Source organism: Trichophyton verrucosum (assembly GCF_000151505.1).
Source record: "Trichophyton verrucosum HKI 0517 chromosome Unknown contig00097_1.f1.exp, whole genome shotgun sequence".
In the NCBI taxonomy this organism is placed as follows: Eukaryota; Fungi; Ascomycota; class Eurotiomycetes; order Onygenales; family Arthrodermataceae; genus Trichophyton; species Trichophyton verrucosum.
In genome coordinates, this window is record NW_003315576.1 from 13,381 (window position 1) to 37,717 (window position 24,337).

General features: G+C 47.9%; 11 protein-coding genes across 11 annotated transcripts; 6 read left to right on the forward strand and 5 right to left on the reverse strand.

Moving 5' to 3' along the window:
* Positions 1–479: 479 nt before the first annotated feature.
* TRV_01077 (uncharacterized protein) lies at positions 480–1,383 on the forward strand (the record flags this gene model as incomplete). Its single annotated transcript, XM_003024682.1, has 2 exons — positions 480–1,227; positions 1,259–1,383. The coding sequence occupies 2 exons, from the start codon at positions 480–482 to the stop codon at positions 1,381–1,383; spliced, it is 873 nt and encodes a 290-aa protein (XP_003024728.1).
* A 328-nt stretch (positions 1,384–1,711) lies between these two features.
* Positions 1,712–2,944, reverse strand: TRV_01078 (uncharacterized protein; the record flags this gene model as incomplete). The annotated part of the gene is made up of 3 exons (XM_003024683.1): positions 1,712–2,329; positions 2,397–2,668; positions 2,761–2,944. The coding sequence occupies 3 exons, from the start codon at positions 2,942–2,944 to the stop codon at positions 1,712–1,714; spliced, it is 1,074 nt and encodes a 357-aa protein (XP_003024729.1).
* Positions 2,945–3,550: 606 nt separating this feature from the next.
* On the forward strand, positions 3,551–4,591 carry TRV_01079 (uncharacterized protein; the record flags this gene model as incomplete). Its single annotated transcript, XM_003024684.1, has 3 exons — positions 3,551–3,719; positions 3,800–4,067; positions 4,147–4,591. The coding sequence occupies 3 exons, from the start codon at positions 3,551–3,553 to the stop codon at positions 4,589–4,591; spliced, it is 882 nt and encodes a 293-aa protein (XP_003024730.1).
* Positions 4,592–5,713: 1,122 nt separating this feature from the next.
* Positions 5,714–6,157, forward strand: TRV_01080 (uncharacterized protein; the record flags this gene model as incomplete). Its single annotated transcript, XM_003024685.1, has 2 exons — positions 5,714–5,788; positions 5,846–6,157. The coding sequence occupies 2 exons, from the start codon at positions 5,714–5,716 to the stop codon at positions 6,155–6,157; spliced, it is 387 nt and encodes a 128-aa protein (XP_003024731.1).
* Positions 6,158–7,148: 991 nt separating this feature from the next.
* TRV_01081 (uncharacterized protein) lies at positions 7,149–9,409 on the reverse strand (the record flags this gene model as incomplete). Its single annotated transcript, XM_003024686.1, has 5 exons — positions 7,149–7,532; positions 7,572–7,674; positions 7,851–8,548; positions 8,612–9,055; positions 9,245–9,409. 5 exons carry the CDS (start codon positions 9,407–9,409, stop codon positions 7,149–7,151), a joined length of 1,794 nt encoding a protein of 597 aa, XP_003024732.1.
* A 3,008-nt stretch (positions 9,410–12,417) lies between these two features.
* On the forward strand, positions 12,418–15,013 carry TRV_01082 (microtubule binding protein HOOK3, putative; the record flags this gene model as incomplete). Its single annotated transcript, XM_003024687.1, has 5 exons — positions 12,418–13,790; positions 13,866–13,932; positions 13,988–14,195; positions 14,249–14,628; positions 14,825–15,013. 5 exons carry the CDS (start codon positions 12,418–12,420, stop codon positions 15,011–15,013), a joined length of 2,217 nt encoding a protein of 738 aa, XP_003024733.1.
* Positions 15,014–15,075: 62 nt separating this feature from the next.
* TRV_01083 (uncharacterized protein) lies at positions 15,076–15,463 on the forward strand (the record flags this gene model as incomplete). The annotated part of the gene is made up of 2 exons (XM_003024688.1): positions 15,076–15,180; positions 15,251–15,463. 2 exons carry the CDS (start codon positions 15,076–15,078, stop codon positions 15,461–15,463), a joined length of 318 nt encoding a protein of 105 aa, XP_003024734.1.
* A 416-nt stretch (positions 15,464–15,879) lies between these two features.
* TRV_01084 (uncharacterized protein) lies at positions 15,880–16,887 on the reverse strand (the record flags this gene model as incomplete). Its single annotated transcript, XM_003024689.1, has 1 exon — positions 15,880–16,887. The coding sequence occupies one exon, from the start codon at positions 16,885–16,887 to the stop codon at positions 15,880–15,882; it is 1,008 nt and encodes a 335-aa protein (XP_003024735.1).
* A 907-nt stretch (positions 16,888–17,794) lies between these two features.
* Positions 17,795–18,709, forward strand: TRV_01085 (uncharacterized protein; the record flags this gene model as incomplete). Its single annotated transcript, XM_003024690.1, has 4 exons — positions 17,795–17,929; positions 18,045–18,281; positions 18,368–18,600; positions 18,664–18,709. 4 exons carry the CDS (start codon positions 17,795–17,797, stop codon positions 18,707–18,709), a joined length of 651 nt encoding a protein of 216 aa, XP_003024736.1.
* A 1,511-nt stretch (positions 18,710–20,220) lies between these two features.
* TRV_01086 (uncharacterized protein) lies at positions 20,221–22,146 on the reverse strand (the record flags this gene model as incomplete). The annotated part of the gene is made up of 1 exon (XM_003024691.1): positions 20,221–22,146. One exon carries the CDS (start codon positions 22,144–22,146, stop codon positions 20,221–20,223), a length of 1,926 nt encoding a protein of 641 aa, XP_003024737.1.
* Positions 22,147–22,614: 468 nt separating this feature from the next.
* Positions 22,615–23,903, reverse strand: TRV_01087 (uncharacterized protein; the record flags this gene model as incomplete). The annotated part of the gene is made up of 6 exons (XM_003024692.1): positions 22,615–22,950; positions 23,011–23,188; positions 23,249–23,382; positions 23,439–23,552; positions 23,717–23,754; positions 23,813–23,903. 6 exons carry the CDS (start codon positions 23,901–23,903, stop codon positions 22,615–22,617), a joined length of 891 nt encoding a protein of 296 aa, XP_003024738.1.
* Positions 23,904–24,337: the final 434 nt, after the last annotated feature.

The following is a 24,337-nucleotide window of genomic DNA, read 5'->3' on the forward strand; positions in this document are numbered from 1 at the left end:
CTCCTGGCCCGTCAAGCTATTTCTGGCGTGTTATAGGGTGCGTATGGGGATCGGAGGTCTGTGTTGCAACTTTGCAAAGATGTTGGGTCTCTGGAGGATTCGGCCTAGCTATTTTTATAGAGTTGATCTTGGTTGTTATAGGCATGTGAGGGCCCCTTTGTATGTAGTTATTTGGCTAAAATCAAGCATCAGTTATAATAATAACTCACTAGTTATGGCTATGGCCACAGACATGCATAAACTAAACTGTTGCAAGGAACATATCTTGGACAAAGGCGCTGCTGCTACACGGATGCTGCATAGTTAATGCTGGCAAGTTCGTATAAGTCCTGAACCCTCTCTTTCCACTGGATCGACCACTCGAGCAGGCAAGGGGCTGCGTTTCGTCCCTGGCTCCAGCTCTCCCAGACTCAAATTCCCATTCAACCACCCGTTCTCCCAGCTGCACGGGTTTTGATTAACGCCTCCGGGGAAAAGGGATGCTCAGTGAAGCCGGTTCGATGTCAGCCCTTCGCTCCGGGAGCCCAGAGAGCTCGCTCCCCTGTTCGTCAGTCTTTATCACGGGCCTTATAAGGCAGCTCGCCGCCTGTAGCCGAGCCCAGGAGCCTCTAGATGGTATCTCTATAACACCGGACGTTGAAGACGACGAAGGAGACACACCGAGAAACCCATTATCGCAGCTGCCGGCAGATGTTGTGGCAAAGGCGAAGCCGTTGGTGCTGACATTGCACTGTCTGTTCCCAAATGAGCTGCTTCCAGCTCTTGATATCCTCGACCGGGATCTGATTACTAGATACACTATCAAGCCCCGGAACAGTGGACCCCCGGGAGAGGCCATATGCCGTCCAGAGTACGGGGAAGATGGAGGAGAGATAGAGGTATACTGTGGAGATGACCCGAGGACACAGCGGCAGCAGAGGCGCGATATCAACAGAGAAGATGACTACGAGGGCGAATGTTTTGATAGCGAGATATATTTCGTCTTGTCTACAGCTGCGAAGAGGAGACCTGGAGTAGAGGAAGACAATCACCGGCAGCAACAAGAGAGCGAATATCAGGTTTGTCTTGATGCATGGAACTGTACATGTCCCGCGTTTACGCTGGCCACCTTTCGGGATCTTGATCCAGAGATGGAGGAAACGCCGCCCCAAACAGAGGGCGATGTTGAATTACTGGTGAGGAATGAGCCGGTTGATACCACTACAAAGAGCAAAAACTGGGTGTTTGGTGGGTGTCTGACCCAAAGCACACCCTGTAGGTCTTCTCCTTCGGGCTGTTGCTTCATGCATGATTCACCATCCATTTGCAAACATTTACTGGCGTGTACACTTGTATCCCAGTGTCCAGGTGTATTTGGTAGCAAAGTACGGAGATGTGAGATAGATTCTTGGGAATTTGCGGGAAAGCTTGCGGCATGAAGGAGAAAGGTGTCAACCATAAGGGTTATCTTACAAAAGTATATATAGCATGGCTCCGGTGTTTGAATTAGAGGTTTAAGGAAGCAACGTTAATTCAATGCCATTATATTTCTGATCCAGTGCGTCGACCCATTCCACAGATGCTCTATTGGGGAAAAGATACAGGCAATATTTGACATATCGCTGACTAGTTCCAATTATTCTCTGAGACGGAAGGAAGTAGAGGGAAAATGAAGTCGAAGAAAACCATAAGGAGCGAAAAACGGCGGCTCTAAGTGTATTGATGTAATCCATTATTTCTTCTTCCCCTTCTCATTCGAACTTGGCTCGTCCTTTGTATCTGTCCCTGAAGCGGAGCCCGATTTCTTATTTTCGTTATTTGAACTGGCACCGGCTTTCTCTTCCTTTCCCTCTTCCTTCTTTGCCTCTCTTTCCTCCTGCTGCTGACGATTCTGGATCTTATTTTCTATCAAGTCGTGGAACGCAGTTATGGCTCGGATCAAACTGCTGATGTAGATGGACATAAGCTGATCGTTTGTTTTGATGTTCATGGCACGGGCAAGCTCGGTGTTCTCGATTTGCTGTTCGGCGCCATTGGCACCGGAGGGAGTGCCTGGTTTGGCTGTAGCGAGGTTTGGCAGGAGGTTGAATACATCTTGGAGATGACCGAGGATGGCGTGGTTGACGGGGAGGTCTCTGTCTAGTACCTTCTCAAGATACTGGCCAATATCCCGAAGCCTAAGATGAAGGCCTTGTAGAGACTGAAGTTGTGACGTTATTCTGGTGGAGAGGGTGCCAACTGCAACATCTCTGATATCTCTTAAGAGATGTTCTACACCTATTTCCTCGGCCTCTTCAGCTTCTATTATTGAAGGGGTATGAACGAAAGTCTTGGACGTTGTTGTTCCGTCCTACATGTTCGATGTTAGCTTGTGAGTTCTCGGGACAATCGAGCCACACAGGAACGCTGGATCTCACATCTTTGATCTCTTCAACAGCAAAATATGCATCAGTAGGCACCCCGACTTCCTTCGGCTGCACGTCAATAATGACAAGTAGAGGGTTTGGGTTGTATCGTTTAAACAGCTCGTTGATCTCTAGATCCGACGCTCTCAGCTTCGGGCCGGAGTGATACCATCCAATCAGTTTCTCGCGGGCGTTAATCTTCTTGAACATATCGTTCATAGACTCGACGAAGTTGTGGTCTAAAAACCAGACTGAAGGGTCCTTGTCATCTTCTTCGAAAGGTACTATATTGTAGAGTGAATTGTTAGTAGAGCTGGAATACAGGGCTCCGCTGCTTCAATGTATGATAATAACTCCGCGCATTCATGGCACATACCCGCAAAACTGTTGGACACGCGGACCGTTTTCCCATCATTCTGGCCGAGTAATACACCAACCACTCGCTTTCTAGTCCCCTTTGCTGACCGTCCATAGTGATCTGCTGCCGAGAGAAGAACTAAGGGAGCAACGGTAACAGTTGTGGTGACGAGGGAGAGGGTATCGGTGGTAGTAGCAGGCATGATGGAACGGACAAAACGAGGTCACTAGAAAAGACGGAGGGGGGAGGTAAAGAAAAGAAGAGGACACAACGAAGAAGGTATGGAGGCAAGCAGCCAACGGTGGTAAATATCTGCTATCTGCAGCTCCTCGTCTTCGTCTGCTTGTTTTCTGTCTGTCTGTCTGCCTGCCTGTCTGTCCGTCCGCCGTGTTGACTTGAAGCTGCCCCAGAGCTTAAGCGCAAGCTTTTGGGAACAGAAGCGGCATGCTGAATAAGCATACCAATGACTAACAAGTGACTAAGCTTTTATGATTAATACCATCACGTGATAAAGCTCTAGCCCGTGACTGCTGAGTCATCTTTGCCGTGTGCCGGCTTTAAGCTCGTCGCGCTGCAGGTTGAAACCAACCAAGAGCGGCAAGAAAAAGCAAGCATCAGGTTAATCCTCGCCGACGTTCTTCGTTTCTCTTCTTCGGATCTGCTGAACGCTCTTCTTTCTTTCATCTCCTCAACCTCTCCGCTCTTCATCTGCTTGCCAATTGCCATCTCAGAGTGAACGCGCTCTCGTCCGGTTCCTGATTCCAAAGGATTGTTCTTATTCTTTGACCACCTTCATCCTCGGCTCACAATGGCCCCAGCTAACAACGGCGAATCGATCGATGCCCTGAAGGACCTCATCAATAGCTTGGAGTCCCGGATAGTTGGATTGGAGAAGGCATTGCTCAATGGCGGTCATTCAGACTCCAATTCGGCTGCTGAGTCGATGCGGATGATCCTGATGGGCCCTCCTGGTGCCGGTATGTAGCGTCTTGAATACACGTCCGTCTTTGCCGAAATGTTCGACTGACCACCGTGGCTCGCAGGCAAGGGAACCCAGGCGCCCAAGATCAAGGAGAAATACTGCGTGTGCCACTTGGTATGTCTATATTTGCCAACCGACTTGTCTATACCCTAGTATCGTCCATTGTCGCTCTAACAACTATGTACAAGTCTACCGGTGACATGCTCCGATCACAAGTCTCCCGCCAAACTGAGCTCGGCAAGGCTGCAAAGAAGATCATGGACCAAGGTGGACTTGTCTCCGACGAGATTATGGTCGGCATGATCAAGAACGAGTTGGAGTCGAACAAGGAGTGTAAGAAGGGGTACGTTTTACCGCCATTTTTTTGGGACCATGGTCCAAGCTTACTGACGCAACACTTTTTCCCCCTTGCCTCTTCACAGTTTCATCCTTGATGGGTTCCCTCGTACAGTTGCTCAAGCTGAACGACTGGATGACATGCTTCGCGAACGCAAGCAGGCGCTGCAGCATGCTGTCGAACTCCAGATTGATGATAGTCTTCTTGTTTCTCGGATAACGGGCCGACTTATCCACCCGGGCTCTGGAAGATCCTACCACAAAATCTTCAACCCACCGAAGAAGGAGATGACCGACGACATCACCGGGGAGCCGCTTGTCCAGCGCTCTGATGACAACGCCGAGGCATTGAAGAAGCGGCTGGCCACTTACCACGCCCAAACCGCGCCTGTTGTTGGATACTACAAGAAGACCGGTATCTGGAGCGGAATTGATGCCAGCCAGGAGCCTGGCCAGGTCTGGAAGAGCATTCTCGGAGTCTTCGAGCAGAAGCAGTCTCCAATTCTTAGCAAGATCGGCTTGTCCAAGTAATTCTTCTGAGAAGCCCCATACAAAACCACGGCCCCCTACCTACTTTTTGTTCCGCATTCGCCTCCTCGGTTGTCAGGAATACGTGTCTACGACTCTCTATACATGGGATACCATTTATTCCCCTATTTTGAGGCTTTTTGTTGCTTTGATGGTTAGGAACTACTGAACGTGTATAGACCTGCGGGATCTGGTGCTCTTGTATACTGTACGTTACTTGTTAGAAATACAATGCATCTGTGCTATTGCTTCTTTTTTTATGAGCAATATATTCATATAAATGCATTGTATTCCCCCCCTCTCTCTCCCACTATCTGCGCCCTTTGTCTTCCTTGCTCCCCATAACGGGAAGTTCCTGTCCAGAAGCACCATGCAGTGCTCTTTTTAATGCAACTTCAGTGGAGTCTTCTGGTCTACTATCTTTTTACTTGCATATTATTCTATCGCATCTTTTCTTCATGGCCTCAGTGATCCACTGTATAGCTGGTCGCCGACTAAGCAGCTAGACATATCAGTATCAACTTCATCTTCCCCCTCTTGTTTATCACCACATCACATCCACTGCAGATTTCAGTTTCTCCCTGGTCAAAGTCTTTGACTACCTCTTGTTTCTTTAGGTCTTTCACTATCATATCACTTCGAGAATAGCAATGGGGTGTGTACTCTCCTGCTCTTGTCTCCGTTCTCATGGAGAGCAGGCTCAACCACACAAGTACGAGATTGGGAGACCAACCTGGTAAGTATTTGGCTCAAGGGACACGGCTCCTCCTCATCCGCCCTATTTTTATATATATATAAATGCAATATGGCTAATAAGAGTTGCTTTCTAGCCCTTCTACTACTGTTGATATCAGCTTGCTGAACTTGCAGCGTAAGTACTACAGATACAAACCCCTCCAGTGGATTGTCCAGGATAAGCCTCCATGCTCCTTTCTTTTGTGCTACGACTATTTGACGTCAATTTCTGCCTTCTCGGAGACCATGTAAAGCAATCTCCACGTCAAAATACACGTGTACTTCGCGTTTTCTTGATTATTTCTCTCGGGGGTTAACCAGTTAACTGTTCGTTTGGCTACAGCGATTCACCCGGAGGATCCAAATAATGCCTCGCGTCCAGCACTTATCATGCCGATGCAGCACTCCTTGGACATGGAGTTGATTACTGCCGCAGCCAGATATGCTGATGAGAATAGATCTCGCGTAAGTTAACATGAATATCCCGCGCTTTTCGCTTCGTGGTGAACTTTAACTAGTTAGTTACTACTCAAACTCAAGCAACTAATATCTTCACAGCGTAACATCCATACCAACCCAGAGGGTGTAATCGGCCATGCACGTACGGATAGCAGCATCTATGGGTCTGGAAACTCGGGTTCCCCTGACGTTCCAACTCCGCCAACAGGTGCTGCCACCAAGACAGGTGCGGCAGTTACGGAACCGGCTCCTCCGCACCAGGGAACTGAGGCAGTGGTCGATGACGAGCCTGATACTGCAACTGCCAACGTCAATGATTCTGACATCCCCAACACTGCAAAGGCTCCTGCTACTGGCACTCAAAACCACCAGTGACCTCATAAAGGATGCCTTTCATTGGCTCAGAGGAGAATTCTTCTTTCGATCTTGACCGCTTCGTATCACGTCTACTCTACCTGTTACTGACTAAATGTCTACGGCCCCTTGTTTTTGATTCCAAAGTTGTGTGGTTATATCTGTGCCTTGTACCTTTCTGGGGTGGAAAACCTTTGAAATTTGACTGTGTGGCGGGTACTTTCTTGATGTCATTTGCGGCTTGGTCGGTGTTCTTACATGGGAGGTTTACGATGGGGCTTTGTTTTTAGTGGCTGCTACAAGTATGAATTAGATTATTTTAATCAATAGCTTTCTCTTACCCCTACTCAATATATTCAAAGTTATATGCCTCTCTATAATATAAGAGAGTTCTACCATGGTTATGTGAGGTTAGCTTAGCATTAGAGATGATTAAGGTTACAGCCTCCCGCGGCCGCTAGTTAGCTTATTTTGACTCACAGAATTGATTGATAAAGTAGATAAAGATAAAGAGAGCTTAAATGTATATATAAAACCATAGGAGTTATCTTATTTCTGTAATTCCTATCACTACCTAGGGATACTATCTCTGTCCCATTAATATTAGTGTAAAAGTACTTTGTATGGGAGAAGGTCCTACAGTGAAATAAAAAGCAGGTCTATTCGCCATGCAACTGAAAGAGACTTAGGCATTTCCCGCTGTGTGTAAACATGACTGAAACAAGTATTTAAAGGGGAAGATGATAACGCAAATGGGATATATGGATATCGGGAATGTAGATTGGGGGTAATCAGGGGCCAGAAAAGCAAAAGGACACGATGATGGGTGCCTGGAGAAATCATATGGACAGTGGAATGAAAATTGTTATCCCTTTTTGTTTGATAAAGTCGCGGAGAAAGGGTCATGAAGCTGGCTCGGTTTTAATTCTGACGCTGGATGTAGAGAAATCCGAATCCTATAGATCGAGCATGAAATTAGTAAACGTTTTAATATATTCTACATATCAAGACATCAAGAGAATATGCTCACCTCTGCTTTTCGTTTGCCGAGAACAGAATCCGGCGTACTGGTTCGGCCCCGCGATATATCGGCATTTGCACCTGTGCTGCCATCTTTTGTGACCTCTGCATAGCAACTGGCGTGATATATGCGATTTCCAACTTTAATAGCATCTCTCCATATCCAATCTTGCGCTTCTTCAAACCAAGTGGACTCAAAGTTCTCCTGACATATTGGGCAGGGAGTATTGCGAAGCGTGGCATCATTGGGAGCGTGGATCCATCTTTGCTGTTCTGCCTTCTTACCTGATGCATCTTCGTTGTTGGATTTTCTGGCAGCGACGGATGCATCGTCGGCACCAATGTCATCTTCAAATTCTCTGAATTTTATCCAGTCCTGGAGTGCATGTTAGTTACGCTGGAGAGTAGAACACACCAAGCTGACTGCATAAAACTTACGCGCTCGTCGAGATACCAGCTTCTGTTCTGACTTCTCTTGGCTGCCTCGTTTATCCGTAGATTTGTTTTGAAGTGCCAGTCTAGATGTCTAGCCTTCTTGTCCTTCCCTTCCTGGGTTGAGACAAATCGGCGACCGCAAGTTCCGCAGCGGTTCGGTTTATCTTCGTATAAGCAGGAAATCAAATTTGGGCGAGGTCTGGGTATATGTCGGTTAATCAAAGCAAAATTCAAGGATATAGATACTGGTGGCACTTACATTCGTATCGAAGCAGAGGTCATTGGAACTTTAATCTTGACACCTTGAGAATTTGTGTTGGCAGGCACTGGAGCATAAGGTGGTTGGCCTGGAATGATGAAAGGGAGATTAGGCGGTGTGGTTGTAGGAGTTCCCGTAGCAGGAGGTAGAAGGCCACGAGCTCTCAATGACGCTATCAAGGGACTTTCGGCTAGGGATACAGGTGGTTGTACGGCTGCTGCAAGTGATGGAGTAGGAGCAGCCGGTTGGGTATATGGTTGAGTTTGCTGGGTTGGAGTAGGCTTCTGTGCGGTTGCCTTGATAAGTTCTGCAAGAGTGTTTGGGTTCAGTAAAGCTTGGAGGTTTGGTTGCGGTGCCTGGGCAGGTACTGTCCCTATAGGAGGTGTAGAGACGGGGGGATTTGAGATATGAGCAGGCAAAGCAGCAGGTGCAGGGGGCGGTGGTGTTGGCTTTGCGCTGGAGGCAGAAAGCTGAGATACCTGGTCACGGATCTGTTTTAGCTGTGCATCCGGTAACCGTTGCTGTTGTAGAATGTTCTGTAAATCTAAAAGGGCCTTGAGCTTTTGCTGAACTGCGGTGTTAAGTGGGTTAGCAGTGAACTCGAGCCGTACACTCATTATCAACGAGTCAACGTCACGATGTAAGGAGGCTAGGTTGATTGGTTCCTGTGGTGGTTGGTTATATAGTGGTTGATTGGGCTGCATATAAGTTAGCAATCCCCGCATAGAATATCTGCATGGGTATTATGAATGGCCACTTACATATCCATGGCCGTTGCTCGGCATTTGTTGGTTATTATAACCGTATCCAGGAGGGTATCTGGGGCCACCCTGGGGTGGTGTAGGGGTATTTCTCCATATTGGCGGCGGTGTACCTATACCCCTACCGAGGCTCATGGCTTCCTGCTGGCTTCTGGACTGTTGTTGCTGAAGGGCTGCTGTCCTAGCTTTGATCAGAGCATTCTCGATATTCCGAGTAATCTCAGCTGGGAAGACAGGCCTGGGATCCAAAGAACCAGGGACAGGTTCTTTCCATGTCTTAAGCATCTCGTCTAACTTCTTGCGAGTCTGCGAGTCAACGAGAGTATAGGCGTTCATGAATGTTTGATATAAGTTGCGGCCCAGGAACAGCGTGTAAGGAGTCCCTACATTCTTCACAACTGAGTCCACTACATAGAGAGCTGGTAACTTTTGAGATGGTGGTGTCTACAGAGATCAATTAGAATATAACTTCGCTCCGGTCTTTTTTTTTTTTCTACACCGTCTTCCCATATTCGAGAGTAGCATTATCCAACAGCGCAAAGTACTTATGCAGCCTGAAAACCCAGATGAAATGGAAAGCAAAGGGGAGGATAAGAGAAAACAGCAGAGACGGGAAAGAGAATTGGTACCTACGTTTCGTATGTGATTCTCCAGCACTCGGGAGATGGCCATGGCATGTTCAGTGTTCTCCTTTGCAATAACGGTCAAATTGCTTATTTGGAACTTGTCATTCGATGTGAGGTCTTCCAGGGAGTTCTTATAGTCCTCCGCAACTTCGTCAGAAACGAGGCCTGACATGATGGGCGGAGTGTCGGTTGAAGTTGTTCTTCCAATAGAACAACTCCGGGGTATCAAACACTAAAAAGGAGAAGAGAAAAGGAAAAGGCAAGGAAATCCAAGGGGTGAGATGTTGTAAAAGTAAGCCTTCGACTATGACTCGTTTTCCTCTTTGTCGGGTAAGTTGGTCTTTTTTCTCCTTTGTTAAATTTTGTTTTCCTTCTTCAGCTGCTCTTTGTGCTTTTCTTTTTTTTTTTTTTTCTTTGAGCTGTAATTTTGTAGCTTATAATCAAGCGGACAGAAAGGATAGGTAGAGACACAGGACAAAATATTAGAATGGTTGCTAGCTATTCCTTGCAGAAAACTCGGATGGCGAGCATGTAATAATGCCAGCGCAATATCCTAAATTCGGGAGCCAATATAACCGCCCACTTCAACACTTATACGGCCCTAAATCCCTGCTCTGTCTACCCTCGGCTTTCTTTCTTTCTTTCTTTCTTTCTTTCTTTCTTTCTTTCTTTCTTTCTTTTTTTTCTTGTTTCTTGCGTTTTGTATGTGCCCGTCACTTGCTTCCCGGCAGCAGAGTGACCTCAAAAAGGAAAACACACTAAGAAGGCGGGAGTTCGCTGAAAGCTCGTCGAGGGGAAATAGAACGAGAGACGGTCGGTAACAATGGCGAAGATATGTGCGGTCAACGGCGGTAGTAAAAGGAGCGAAAGCAAAGGGCTGATGTGATCTGAAGAGGAGCAAGTTATAGACAAGCAGGGCAGTAAAGGAGGAGATAGATGAACTTGAAGCAGGGTGAGACGCAGAAAACAAAGGGAGAAAAAACTCCGAAAGATAGAGCAAGAAGAAGAGAAGTGCGTGTACAACCCCCGTCTGTCCTCCCAGATATTGTTGTGTACTCTGTATTCACTGCTTCTCTCCGGCTCAATAGAAGGAGTGTTACTCCGTGTCTATCGACCTGATGTGCGCCGTCGTCGTCGGTCGTGTCGTCTTCTTCCGCGTTCGTGCTTTTTCCTGTCGTCGTTCTTTTTGCGCTTTTTCGAGGCTGGGGAAAGGAAACCCCATCACGTGATTAACACAAGCTTAGTCAGATACCCCATGGCATGTGACGTCACATGACCACCGGCCAAAAGCGGGAGTAAGTGGGCTTAAAACAGCAAGAAAAACCCCAGAGTCACGTGATGATTCGTCCGCCCTCGCGCCCTTTTTTTCTTTTCCAAATTTTAATCTGTCTGTCTGTGCCAAGGCCAAGCAATGACGTGAAGCGCCAAGCCAAGAAGAACCCGCGGCTAACAGGGCGAAAAGAGCGAGCGATAAAGCGGCGAGAGGGAGAGCCGGAAGGGGAAGAAGCAGCAAGCACAGGGAGGGAGCCAACTCAAGGGCTAAATAACCGCAGGATAATCTTACGGTACGGGGCATGGAGAACCGGGCCTCGCCCGCCAATATACGTAAGGAGCGCTCTTATATAAGGTGAGCTAAGACAAGCCTAGGCAGATGCATAATTCTTCACTCTTGCTGGGCAGGTGGGAAAACCCTATATATATTCGAACCAGGCGGGAAGGGAAACGAAACATCTTAGTCAAGTTGCTGCCCCGTACGCGAAACACCAAAACGACGACCGACCAACATCCCATCGTTGCCCCTCGACCGCTCTGCAAGCCACCGCTCAGTCTCGACTGCGAACAACCAGCCAGTGTGATACAGCTGTCCGCCTATCTTCTCAAATGAAAGTCTCTCTCGCTCTCGTTCTCGCTACTCTCGCGCCCGCTATCATGGCAGCCAACATGAAGTCCGTCATCGTCAGCTTCGGCAGTGACGCCCCAGATTCCGTTGTCCAGAAGACAAAGGAGGCCATCCTCGCCGCTGTAAGAACCCGATCCTGACATCAATATATCATCCGTTCTCGGTCCTGCTCCCTTGGATGCAAGCCACTGACCATATTTCTTTTTCATCATGTAGGGCGGCAAGATCAATCATGAGTACAGTAAGTCATAGACTATCGATCCTCTCCCTCCCCTTTGATGCCTTGCAGAGAGAAACATCATTTTCGCTAACCTGCGTCGTCTCTGCAGCCTTGATTAAGTACGTTTGAACCCGCTCGGCTTTGAGGAACAGCGTCTCCGCTCCATAACTAGTTACCTCGCCCTACTAACGCTTGATATCTTATTCGCAGAGGATTCTCTGGCGAAATGCCTGAATCCATGATGGACCAAGTCAAGACTCTGGACGCCGAGCACCCAGCGACCATCGAGGAAGACCAGGTCGTCTCAGCCAACGTCTAGACGGAACGCCCTGCCTCTCACCTTCATCCTTGTACAGCCATACTACTATACTACTACTACAATACTCCGCTTGTTTGCAATATCTCTGGTTTCCTGGCAGTTCTTGTTCCATTTCTCTCTCTCTGTCTTTCCCCTTTACCTGTTGCAACCACATGGTGTCAGCACCATTAAAAGGGGCAAAGAGCCTTAGTTTTCCTGTTTGATCTGTGGATATAAATACACTCGCTTTATTGTGTCTCATTTATACCAAGACGCCAACTTGAAATTGGAACTAAACCCCATTTTCTATGCGCTGGACTGCATAATGCTCTTTATATATAAACGGACAGCAAACCAAGGATAATGTAATCAACCATATTGTACGGAGTAGGTATCGCCATAATGTAGATATCTGTTTATATCCTATCATTACGGTTCCCTGTAACCATGTTCAAGATGTCAACGATTGATCGGCAGTTGAGTAATAGTGGCCAGGGCGGCTGGTGGGCTGTCTCGTTCTTAAGTGCATGGTACACGTTTAGCTGCAGCTAGACTTTGGCTTCTGATTGACCGTCGCTTTTCCCCCCCAAAGTGGGCGTCTCTAACGTACACCGATAGTTTTTCTCGCTTCCTCCCTGCATCATCGACAGCATGGAGCCCGCTGTCTGGCACATATATCATTAAATAATCATACTTGATCTCTTGCCGACCCGATTTCCACGCTCCCTCCCTTTTCAAAACGCCACATTCCCTCGAGTGACCATGCCAAACGAACCCGAAACCGCAACGCTCCTTGAATGGATCAACAGCTTCCCCCTGGGCACCTCCATCCAGTCCTCAGACGATTTATACGACGGGGTGATACTCTGGGAGATCCTGCAGGACATAGACCCCCACGAGTTCTTGGGTGTTCTTCCAGAGAGCTCGCCTGAAGACCACTGGGTGCTGAGATGGCAGAATCTCAAACACTTGCACAAGCTGCTGTTGAACTATATACGGAACCGATATGACGGAGAGATACCTGCCGGTCTCTCGACAGACCCCGACCTCAAGTCGATTGCCGAAACGGCCTCGACAAAGGAGACCAACCGGCTGCTGAAGCTGTTTCTCATGGCCGCCATCAGATCCCCTGGAGCCGAGTCGTACATAGAGCGAATGGTACAGCTCTCAACAGCAACACAGGAAGGCTTGAAGGGTATAATAGAAGAAGCACAGAACCCCTCACAGGACCGTCTGGACCAGATAAATTATGAACAGGATGAATACAAGGCACGCCGTGACCTGGCCATGGACCCAGAGCTGCAGTTCGAGGAACGTGTTGGCAAATTGCTGGTCGAGAACGATAAGCTATCAAATGAGAAGAAGCAGTTGGAGAAAGACCTGGAAGAGTTTCACCGGAAGGATGTACGCCTTCGAGAAGCAAACGAGCTGCTGCAGGATAAACTAAACATCACAGAAGACCGTCTGGCAAGACTAAAGTCTGGCAAAGCCGACATTGGACCGAATTTCAAGGGCTACGAACACCGGACGCAAGATATAATAGCCGCACAAGAAACTAAACTAACGGCTGCCCAAGATGAAATCGACAGCTTGCGAATATCGCTCGAGACTCTCCGTGTTAAAAATCAAAAGTACCAGACTCTGCAAGACGAATACGACGAGATCAAGATTGAGCGGGACCAGCTGGCTAGAAAAGCCAATGCCGCTGAAAAATACAGACAGAAGTTGCAGGCTAGTCAGGACTATGAGAAAGAAAACCAGATTCTGAAGAACAAGGTCAAGGACCTCCAGCAACATCTGAAAGAAAGCGATACACTTCAGCGAGTTTCCGCTGCTCGAGAGACCGAGGTTGAGAACTACAGACGACTGGTTGCGCGTGTCGAGCAGGACAGACATGAGATTCAAGATCTGAAGAAGAAGCTGGAATTCGACAATCATGCTCTTACGGAGAGGTTACTAGGTGCTGAGGAACAGCGGACCCGGGATGAAGATACTATCGGCAGACTGCAGGAGAGGATACGAGAGCTAGAGGGTCTCGATAGTAGTCCAGCCTCCCCCAGACCATCCACTCCTAAACCGCACGGCTCCAGTCTAGAGCGTGATCTGGAAGAAAGTGGAAAGCGGGAAGCTCAGCTGTAAGTTAAATACCTTTTCCTCCCATTATCTTTTGGCTTGTGGAGTGTGGTTTTACATTTACTAACTTTTTATAGTAATGCTGAGAACGAGGAGCTCAAGAAGAAGCTTGAAAATATCTCAATTGTTGACAAAGCCGTTACCGTACGTTATTATGTTGTTTTACTTCATTGATTGATGACTTACTCCCTTGGTACAGGAGACACCCGATGATGCCGAATCTGAGGCTCCAGGTGAAAGAAAATGGAAGGACGATTTCTATCAGTGTTCCCTTCAGACTGATGCCGAGCTCAAAGACGCGCATCAGCGCTTGCACGTTGATTATACCATCATGCGAACAAAGATCGTCGAACTTGAAGGTTTACTTGAAGCTACTAAGCTTGAGCTCTCCGATGCCAACATGAAGTGTAAGCCAACTCTCCCGGTAGCACCATTTCCTACAGCAGCTAACTACGTCTAGTGAGCCTTGTTAACAAGGAGAAACTCGAAATGGTGAAGGAAGTAACGGAGGTTAACTCGGTCGAGCAAACTGCTCTACGAGAGAAATGTGCCGTGCTGGCTGCCACTGCCCGAACTCTCACCAGCCAGCTTGAAGTTAGGCAGCTCCAGATGAGCGAAATATCTCGTGAGCGAGACAACTTGAGAAACACATTTAAGCAATCCGACACCAAGCTTTCTACTGAAGGAGAAGCTTCTCTTGAGGAGATGAAACAGCTCCTCGAAGAGGCTAATGCTGTCAGGGTGAACGACACTACAGATGACGATATGACCAATGAGTTCTTAGAGCGACTTGCAGAAACAACTGAACGCAGTGCAGAACATCTTGCCAGGAGAGCCGAGGTTAGTCCTAAACATTTTTATTTTACTTACCCCTATTTTCTTCCCTTTACCACTACACAATGACCTCCCTACCTTACACCTATTTTCCCAACCTTCATTCCGAATTCCAAAGAACCCCCCAGGGACCAATCCCAGAGCGGGCTCTGCCTTGAACTGGAGAAGTCTCCTCTTAATCCAAATATAAATGGAAAGAAAGAAGAAAGAAGAGAATCCCACAATCGAGACAGAGGTTGACCCGAACCAGGTCAAGAGCCTCGTCGAGCTCTGGCATTGGTCCCTCCTCTTCGCAGGTCTCATCTATGCCTATGACGCTGTTAACCCTGGCGCCTCCCTAATATGTTACATCGGCATGTTCATGAACCCCGAGTTGGGATCTTGTGGCTAATCGGATAACCAAACAACAAACAAATTGGGTTTGTTTTCCTTTTATTACATTCTCAACAGCATATGAACCAACAAAATGATATCATCGAATCTTTGCAAGAGCGGATTAGGCACTACGAGCAGTTCTCTGCTGATCAGGAGGAGATCAAGGCTAGTAAGGAGAAGGAGGTGCGTTTCCCCCTTGTCTCTTTTGCAACTCAACAGCGCAAACAGGAATACCTAATGTGGGTATCAACAGACTGAATTAATGCAAATAATTCACCGACAAGCACGAGAAATTGCCCTTATCTCTTCTGCATGGTATGACTTCCAGTCGCGGCTACAGAACGGCAATATTGTGCTTTCTCGTCACCGTGGTGCAGCCGGTGCAAGTGCACACCATGCAGAAGCAAACCGCACATGGCTAGGAAAACAGAGAGCTCTGGTTGTTCCGAAAGCTGGTGGCCGGTAGATGTTTCAGGCAAGATGCGAAGAATTGTAACATTATGCATACACGGTTGGATCAGACGTTGCTTTGAAGGGGATGTGAGAAGCGAGTAATAGATATTACAACGCAATCATATTCTATTTGATTTATATGGGTAGAAAGGCGACTTGACCATTCATATTTCCTTTGTTTTGGATTAGATACCATCATTGCCGTGAGCGTGTTTCGGTTTCATTTGTTTTTTTTGGGATTTTGTCTTTACTTTGAGAACACTATAATACTATATCTCTACCACAGTATCGTAGATGTTAAATATAGCATTTATCTATACAAACTGAATCTCCTCTATAGGAATTATCATTGCCTTCTTTTTTATACACTATCGTACAATTAAGTTGTGACCTGTCTCTCAAAGTACAAAAGTAGATATATAAAAGAAATTACACCCACTCCTTTGGATGTTTGAGTACCTCCATCAATTCCTTCTCCCTCTCCATACCCTCAACATCCTCGGACTCTACACCATCAGTTCTTGTCCCTGACACAGGGTCCATATATACCCATTTCGCAGTTCGGGGTAAGCTCATCAGTATGCTCTCAATCCTAGAGCCGGGAGTACGCAATCCAAAGCTCGTTCCCCGATCATGCACAAGGTTGAATTCCACATATCGCCCCCGGCGAAGCTGCTGCCAATCCTTCTCCTGCTCTGTAAATGGCATATCCTTACGCTTCTTTACGATGGGGACATATGCAGGCAGGAACGAACATAGACCATCCGTGACGAAAGAGAAAAGACGTTCCTGTGCTTCTTTGTCTGATATCGAGGCTGAGGCCGGCGAAGACTGGCGAATGAATTCTGTATCAAGGTCATCAAAGAATATTCCGCCAATGCCTCTAGCTTCATTTCTGTGCGTGAGGTAAAAGTATTTATCACACCAGGCTTTGAATTTTGGATAATACGACGGGTCATGCGTATCACAGACGTCCTTTATCGTTTTATGGAAATGCTCACAGTCCTCAGGGAAGAGGTATGATGGGGTCAGGTCAGTGCCACCGCCAAACCACCAGTTTGTCTTTCCATTGAGAACGTCCTTGGGATCAGATGTTTCGAAGAATCGATAATTCAAGTGAACTGTAGGTGCCATAGGGTTCTTTGGATGAAGGACAAGCGATAGTCCAGCGGCAAAGAAATCCAATGAATCGACATCTGCGGAGACGAAGGATTTATGGTCCGCGCGCATCTTCTCAATTGCAGGACGAGGTAACTTTCCATATACGACTGAGACATTGACACCAGCTTTTTCGAACACGTTCCCGTCCTGCAGGACGCACGATATACCTCCTCCACCATTGGGGCGGTCCCACTCATCTATTGTAAAGGCGTTGCCGTCTATCTTGGAGAGTTCGTCGATGATGCGCTTCTGTTGCTCTTTTATCAGTTTCTCCATGCGCAATCGCATAGGAGAAGAAGATGTTATTTCTGTTTCACGCCTGGTTTTTTCGTCAAGTTTGGCAATGGATGGAGCTTCGAGGCAGATGGGAGTGGTAGAAGTCTACAGCTTTCGTTAGCAATTGAGTTTCATATACACAGTTGTTAAGAGCCCGAACCGTAGAGTATAACGTCAACGCTGTCAGAGCCGTCGCAAAGCCAATGAAGGGTAAGGCCCTTCTAGAGCTTCCTACATTCCTCCTCGCTATGCTATGAGCCTGGCGCCGGGTGTTTTGGAGACACTGGCATTGAGCCAAGGGCATACGGCGCAACGCCCTGGGAAGGATCGAGGATATGCGAGTAGCCATGAGGATATCCTAATATCAGTACTTTTCAAACAGAATTGATTGAAGAAAGCAACTGCCTTAGGCTCCGTTAAAGCACATAAACATAAATGAATTTCCAGGATGGTGTGTGTCTGGTAGATTTGAAGGACTTTATATCCTTGATGTATGCCCGGATCAGGCCATGTCAGTGTCACGTGATATCAGCTCTCTAAGCTCGGGCCACCACCCTGGAACTCTTTCTCACGACGACTTTGAGTGAGCTCATGTCCTCCGTACCCGCGGCCAGAAGAGAGGCTCTGGGAATGCATCGACAAGGCAACACCGATAGTTACCTAGGGGAGAGAAAGGCGATCATGTGTTAGGGAGATGCGAGTTATTGTTAGGCTGCCTGCATAAAGTATTTGGGCAGCGCTGATGTCCCTGTTGATCGAACAATGTCGACAACTACCAGAAGCCTATCACCTATCAGCAAAACGCGATGAGCTGCAGGCCCGTCTGTGCCCCTTGTTGCAACCATGACTCCGTTGCTTATCTGCAAGGGGCATCAGCCCTTACACCTTGCTGTCCTCAATACCCATCATGAGTCACTTTCTCTCGTCTTCGCTTTCGCTTCGCCTGCTCTTCTCTTCGACCTCTGCGTCCCAGCCAACCAAAACAGCCAGCTTTGTCCATGAGCTATCAGAGTTCAGCTGTCTTTGTCAGCAGATGCATCACGTGGCTGACTCACCGCCTGCGATCAGGCAGTCACGTCATGTGGAGCCGACGCTAGTCCTTTTTCGGCCTTAGTGTCCCGTGCCCACCGCCTTCCGTTTAAGTACGCGGGGTCCAGCTCTCTCTCGCTCTCTTCCCACTCTTCCTCTCTCCTGCTATCATCAACTTCTGCCTCCTGCATCTACGCTGCCTTTCGTGCCAGTCTACCGCTCTGTTTGCCAACACCGCTACCACCCAGCAACTTACATACAAAAAATCAGCAACCATGCGATCGAAGTTCAAGGACGAGCACCCGTTCGAGAAGCGCAAGGCAGAAGCTGAGCGCATCCGCCAGAAATATGCAGACCGCATCCCCGTAAGAGCCTCCTTTGTATCTCCTGCTAGGCTCCAGCCATAGCCTCCAGCTTCAACATAAATTAATAACCATTTTCTGTCCTCCAGGTTATCTGCGAGAAGGTCGAGAAATCAGATATCGCCACTATCGACAAGAAGAAATATCTCGTTCCTGCAGACCTCACCGTCGGACAGTTTGTATACGTCATCCGCAAACGCATCAAGCTCTCTCCGGAGAAGGCCATCTTTATCTTCGTCGACGAAGTCCTTCCGCCAACTGCCGCTCTCATGAGCAGCATCTATGAGGAGCACAAGGACGAGGACGGCTTCCTATACATCACGTGTGTAAACCCTCGAAGCCTATTTATCATCTCGCTCACTTGGCTGACCGTGTGACGATTTAGATATTCCGGTGAAAACACATTCGGAAGCTTCCCCGAGCTGCAGTAATGCACTTGCTGTCTTCGGTTTGGTTTTGGTTTAACGGTGTTCACGGAAGGGATTTTGTTCATACTTCATGTCGTTACGTGATGTCATCTTTGTCCGGATAATTATAGAATCCGTTCTCTCCACAGCTAAGGAGAACATGGCCGTTTCTCCCATCTTTCCTTCCCTTGCAAAACGACCAACTTTGCTTTGATATGGGAAAGAAGCCGGCCTAGCTTCGTCCCTCGGCTATTCTACTACTTGGTTTTGGTCCCTTTTTTATTGTTGGCAGGACGTGGCTGGCGTTTTGAGTACCTGGGGGCCGGACGGGGAGACAGACTACCAATGGTGATGTCACCATAAATGAAATCTAATCGACACCAGTTCGTTCAACACTCGACACTTGGCTTCTCCTCCTCTTACCCATGGAAATTTTCTTCTCGGTCTCATATTACGCTTTGGCACTACCAGCATCGATAGTAATCAACAGTGTTGTTGCATACTGGTTACGCTGATGTACTTTATTTTTCATTTTTTTGAATAATACAAGCGTACCGGCTAAAATCCTTTCTTTACATCACATCGGGATGTGTACCCTCGTAGACGTCCTATGGCCGGGGCTAGAATCATGCTTATAATAGCTCTAAGAATATGTATGAAATTTCAAGGCGGACCAATGAAGAATAGCTTGTAGCTATGGTAGTAGGTTTATCCTATACAGCATCAACCTTCTACTGCCAAGCTATTCCGTTCCATCTTAGTATGGCCTACCTCGCCATAAAGCCGTTAGGGGTATCATAAAGGTAAAGAGTGTAGCGAACACTTCATCCTCAGACGTTCTTCTGTCCCAGTAATGTTTCTTCCCCTCGCAATATTGTCGACAGGTGTGGTAATCCTCACGTACAGCGCGCGAGTATAAGTAGGAAACCGTTCGTGGTCTTTGTGCTTCACTGCCAGTTATTCCACCATCGGCTTGCTCTTCCTTGGGCCAGACTCAGTAGCGAGATGAAGTCTGAGGGTTGATCGGGGAAACGTTCACGGTGCTCGCGCCTTATTCGGATAAAGGCAGCTGAACTACCAATTACCATGGCGAAGAGCGGATCTGCGACTCTGCAGAGGCGTTAGTAGGGCTTTGGTAACTTGATTTGAGTAATATTACCACAGTGCTTGACCTACTTCGAGATGAGATAGGGATATGCCGCTGGAGACGCCATGATGAAAATGATTATTATTGGGAATGGACGGAGACGTAGGCTGATGGACTGTCGTCGTCCTTCAATTCGAGGTTTCTAAGCGGGTACGTTAGTCAGCCAACTAGTGAGCTACTTGGATCCTTGGCCAATGATTGGCCGATTTCTCGGGATCCTATTGGCCCAGTGAAAGCTTGCCTGAGCTTCCAACTCAACCTCCAGATTAAAGAACAGAAGTCGACGAGGATGAACAGGCAGACAATCCATGTTCGAGGTAAAGATGATGGCTAATATAATGACTACGGGGTAGCATGTGATGGCTACAGGCGTCACAGTCAATGCTCGCTACAGGTAATATGACTCGCGCAATGTCATGATGCCAGGTGCGGTCTCCACTATCAGATCAAGCCAGGCCTCAATATCTGCAACATTCGTTGATACTATACCGTCCAAGTCATCAGAATCCAACATTGGGTCATTTTCTTGGGTTGAGCTCGGAGGGATCGGGTCCCCGTATAACCACCTTCCCAGAGATTCATGTAAATCTCTGTCATGAACCGCCACCCCTTCCTTCCAAATACATCCGAATATTGTATCAGAACATATTTTTGAGGCATATTGATCCATAGTTTCTGGAGCTATATCCACGTCGGGTTCAGACCACTCCAGCCTGGCCAGGCTGCCTAAGTTTACCGGTGGCAGTTTATCTCCCGGAGATGTATAGCCCGCGTCCGCGAGATACTCGCCCTTTTTGGTGACCCAGCACCATGACATGTAACGGAGAGAATGGCCAGTGCAGCGAGCGTGTTGCTGAACGGCTAGATGAGAGTCACTAATCACAATTCTACCAGGAGGTTTCCAAGGTGGGGGGGTATTGATCCAGTTTTTTTGAGAAAGAAAGAGTAAAAACGTCTCTTTCTCACGAGTAATAAGCGTCTCACTGCTACCGATTGGGTCTGAGTATGCAAAGCATATAAAGGATTGAGGTGTCTGCGTCCACCACCAGGATTGCAGGTTCACATAGGGTGTGCCGCGTCGAGTCTCCCGCAGAACAAACCTATCAAGGCCAGTGATCGCACTCCCCAGCCACCAACCTTGAACTGATGCACCTTGGAACATGCACATAGTTGTAGCGCGGCGCAGGTCCACGGAGTCAAGGATCGGGAATATGGGCTCTAACCAATCACTGCATAGATTGCATGGAACTGACGGTTCGAAAAAGACGCTGCAGAGAAGAGAATCAAGCACAGTACAAGCAGAACTAATAGTCATAAGGTGTGGTATCCGACAAATTAGCTCATCGAGGACTTCACATTGCGACCCTGAACTCACCGTCGGAGGATTGGAATGCGTAAGTTTCGGCGCCGGTAGCACGAAAGTGGTCCAAGTGTGTGCGTGTGTGGGGATCATGAGGGCTGCCACGAGGGCTGCTTTCGCCTGCTCCACAAGGCCGTATTGGAGGCAGAAATGTCGGAGATACTGATAGCTAGTAGGCGCGTTCGGACATTCTATAGGGGTTACAGGTGCAGGTCCGCACATAGTCAAATTCAGGTAACTGATGAGGTGAATTGCCCATGGTGACTGGTATTCAACATCACCACCAAGACGAATTGAGGCTACCCATCCTTGCCCAGGAGCAAGGACTGCCGACCACCACCTCACGACTTCTGGATTCTCGGTGCAAATTTCTAGAGCTGGGCCATAAGCCTGGCCTGAGGCGCAAGTCGGTGCCCCCGCAGCCGTATATCTAATCTTCCCGTTCTGTGACGTCGCCCAGGCGCTGGAAAGGATATAAGCCCATGCCAGGGTCAGCACTGCCACGTAGTCCCTTCCATCTCCATTGCCAATCCAGCCTCTCAATCCATGACTTTCATCGAGGTAGCAAGGAAGAGCATCCCGTACGCCTAGAAAGACATCTTGTACCACCATCTTGTTCTCTGCCAGGCGCATGAAGTCTTCACTATGCGATGAATTGCACTCACTCTCCTCCAAAGAGTGAGGAGCCTCACAACCCCATGTATCTGTTGTTGACCATTTCGCGACCCCTTTACCAAATACATATTGGTTGGATGGGTCAATATATTCCGCATGACGACTATGTGTATAGTCAGGGACATTCTCAAGTCTTTGACAGATGTCTGGTACGTAACTTAACGGCTCATCGACTGTCATCTCACGCAAAAACTCCCAGTGTAGTCTGCTTTGGTGGATAATCACGCTTCGTTCTTCAACAGACGGAGCGATATCCAGTTCAGATTGAAAGGAACTCATCCTGCTATCCCTCACTATTGTAAGCCAGATCTGATAGACAGGCGGGCCAGAGACGATGTTCAGCCCTTGTCTAGCGGTGTCGATTGATCGTGCCTACTACTTGATACATCAACAACCGATTGTTATTGGCGATGCGGAAGGCACGATGAGCTGGGTGTAAACGGCCAAGCCACCATCACAAGGGATGACAATAGCCCATATAGCAAGCCTTGAAAAGCTCAAATTGAACAACGCAAATTCCCAAGAACATATAAACCATCTTTTGCATTAACTCCAGGAACTAGGCTGACATGTAACCGTAAGGGGGAGACGATCCTCTATAAATACACGAAAAAGAAGGGGGCGCGGAGATATTAAAATCTATCATAAATAGAATACACCCCAGGTGAGCAGAAGCCCGTGCATGAGGATGCACGCTGCCGTAGAACGTAAAGGGGTAGGGGGAGGGGAGTCAATCATATTAGCGATTTAGACAACCTTCCCAAAGGCGGGTATAAGGGTCTGCGCTAGCCAGAAGCTGAAGACGAGCTTGGGACCAGTCATGAGAAGCTTGGGAGTTAATCCCTTGAAGAAGGCGGTCATTCCCTCGTTTCTGGCCATGCTGCTGACGATACGGAATCCGGACTCAGGGTTCTCGAAGTTTCGGTTCTGGATGCGTGTCTTGATCACATCGAGAGGAGCAGAAACAATGAGAGACGCACTGGCACCAGCAATCGAGGCAATGAAGTTCTGGAACCAGGTTGCCGAGTTATAGTCAGTGAGACCATAGAGATACTCCTTGGTGAAAGCGGAACCACCAAACAGCTAATGGAAACAATGTCAGTAATAATCCAGGCTTTGTGGGTGATATAAGGGCAAACGTACAGCAAAAGAACCAGGAGCATTACGAGCAGCAGTCCAGCCAGCACCACGGTAGAGGCCCATGCCCTCATCAGAAATGATTTTGAAGAGGCCTCTGCCACGGAAAGCCTCTGGGTTGGTTTGTCGCTTAATCTTGAGGACGTCGAGTGGCAGGAGGACAATCTCTCCAATACCAATTAAACTAGAGCGTTGTCAGCACTAGGAAAGCAAGCTGAAAGAACGGTGGCCCGCTTTTACACACCTTCCAGCAGTAGCGTGCATGATGGCCTTGCCGGTTCCTTTTCCAAAGGCATTGTCGAAGTCCTTTCCGTAGTTTGTGCCTAGGAAGTCACGCACAAATGGCTGGCCACCATACTTGTATATTCTTTGCAGAACCTAGTGCTTATTAGAAATTGGCCTGGTGCTGTATATCAGCTGACCACAGGACGCACCTTATATCCAGCAGCGTATCCAAGACCGGGGAAGAGGGACGTGAATTTGCGCACAACACCGGCGGAGGAATATTCCTTAAAGATAACCTTGTTCAATTCGGAAACATTGGTAATCTAATCACAAAGGTTAGCGACAGAGTATAATCACCCATAATCCAACAGAGAACCCACCTTTCCCTGGTTGCTCATGAGACGTTTAGCTGTTGTGTCGACCTAATTCATCGGATTTCTCAGTCATTTGTGCTTCACATGCATTCCAATGCGTCAATGCCATTTACCGGATGGAAGATGAGCAGTTCCGCAATCCCAGCAGATCCTATAGCAAATTGCATCAGCAACAGTTGTCATCTACGTCAATTAGAGCCTTGACATACCTGATCCCAGTAGACGAGCAGTGCCCGACTCTCTTTTGACATCCTTGGTCGCTGAGCCAGCTCCAGCAACAGCGATTGCAGGTGGAGACATTTTTAATATATTGAAGGGGGTTCTCGTTCGTGATCTCTTTAAATAATTCTAGGGAAGCGAGGGTCGTAAATAGAAGTATGGACAGAGCAGTCTACAGGGCAGAACAAAAAAGAACAAGCCTGGAAAACGAAGACGCCGATGGACGTGTGAACCTGGTTCGTTGCGGTGCAGCCGATGTCGCTTTTCGAGTCCCAAAAATTTCTTCCGTCGGTAGCTTCGGCTTGGCGTGCCTGAATAACACGTGAGAGCGGCCAGGGTCCGAGATTTTAAACTTCCAGCCCGCATCGAGATCCACAGTCCATGTTATTATTATTGATGAATAGCACTGATATCAGCGAACACGTTTGGCATACCATATTGAATATAGGGGTCTCTTCAAGTGAACTTGGGGCTGTGTTGGTAGTTACGTGAAGATGCTGGTTATTCATGGCCAT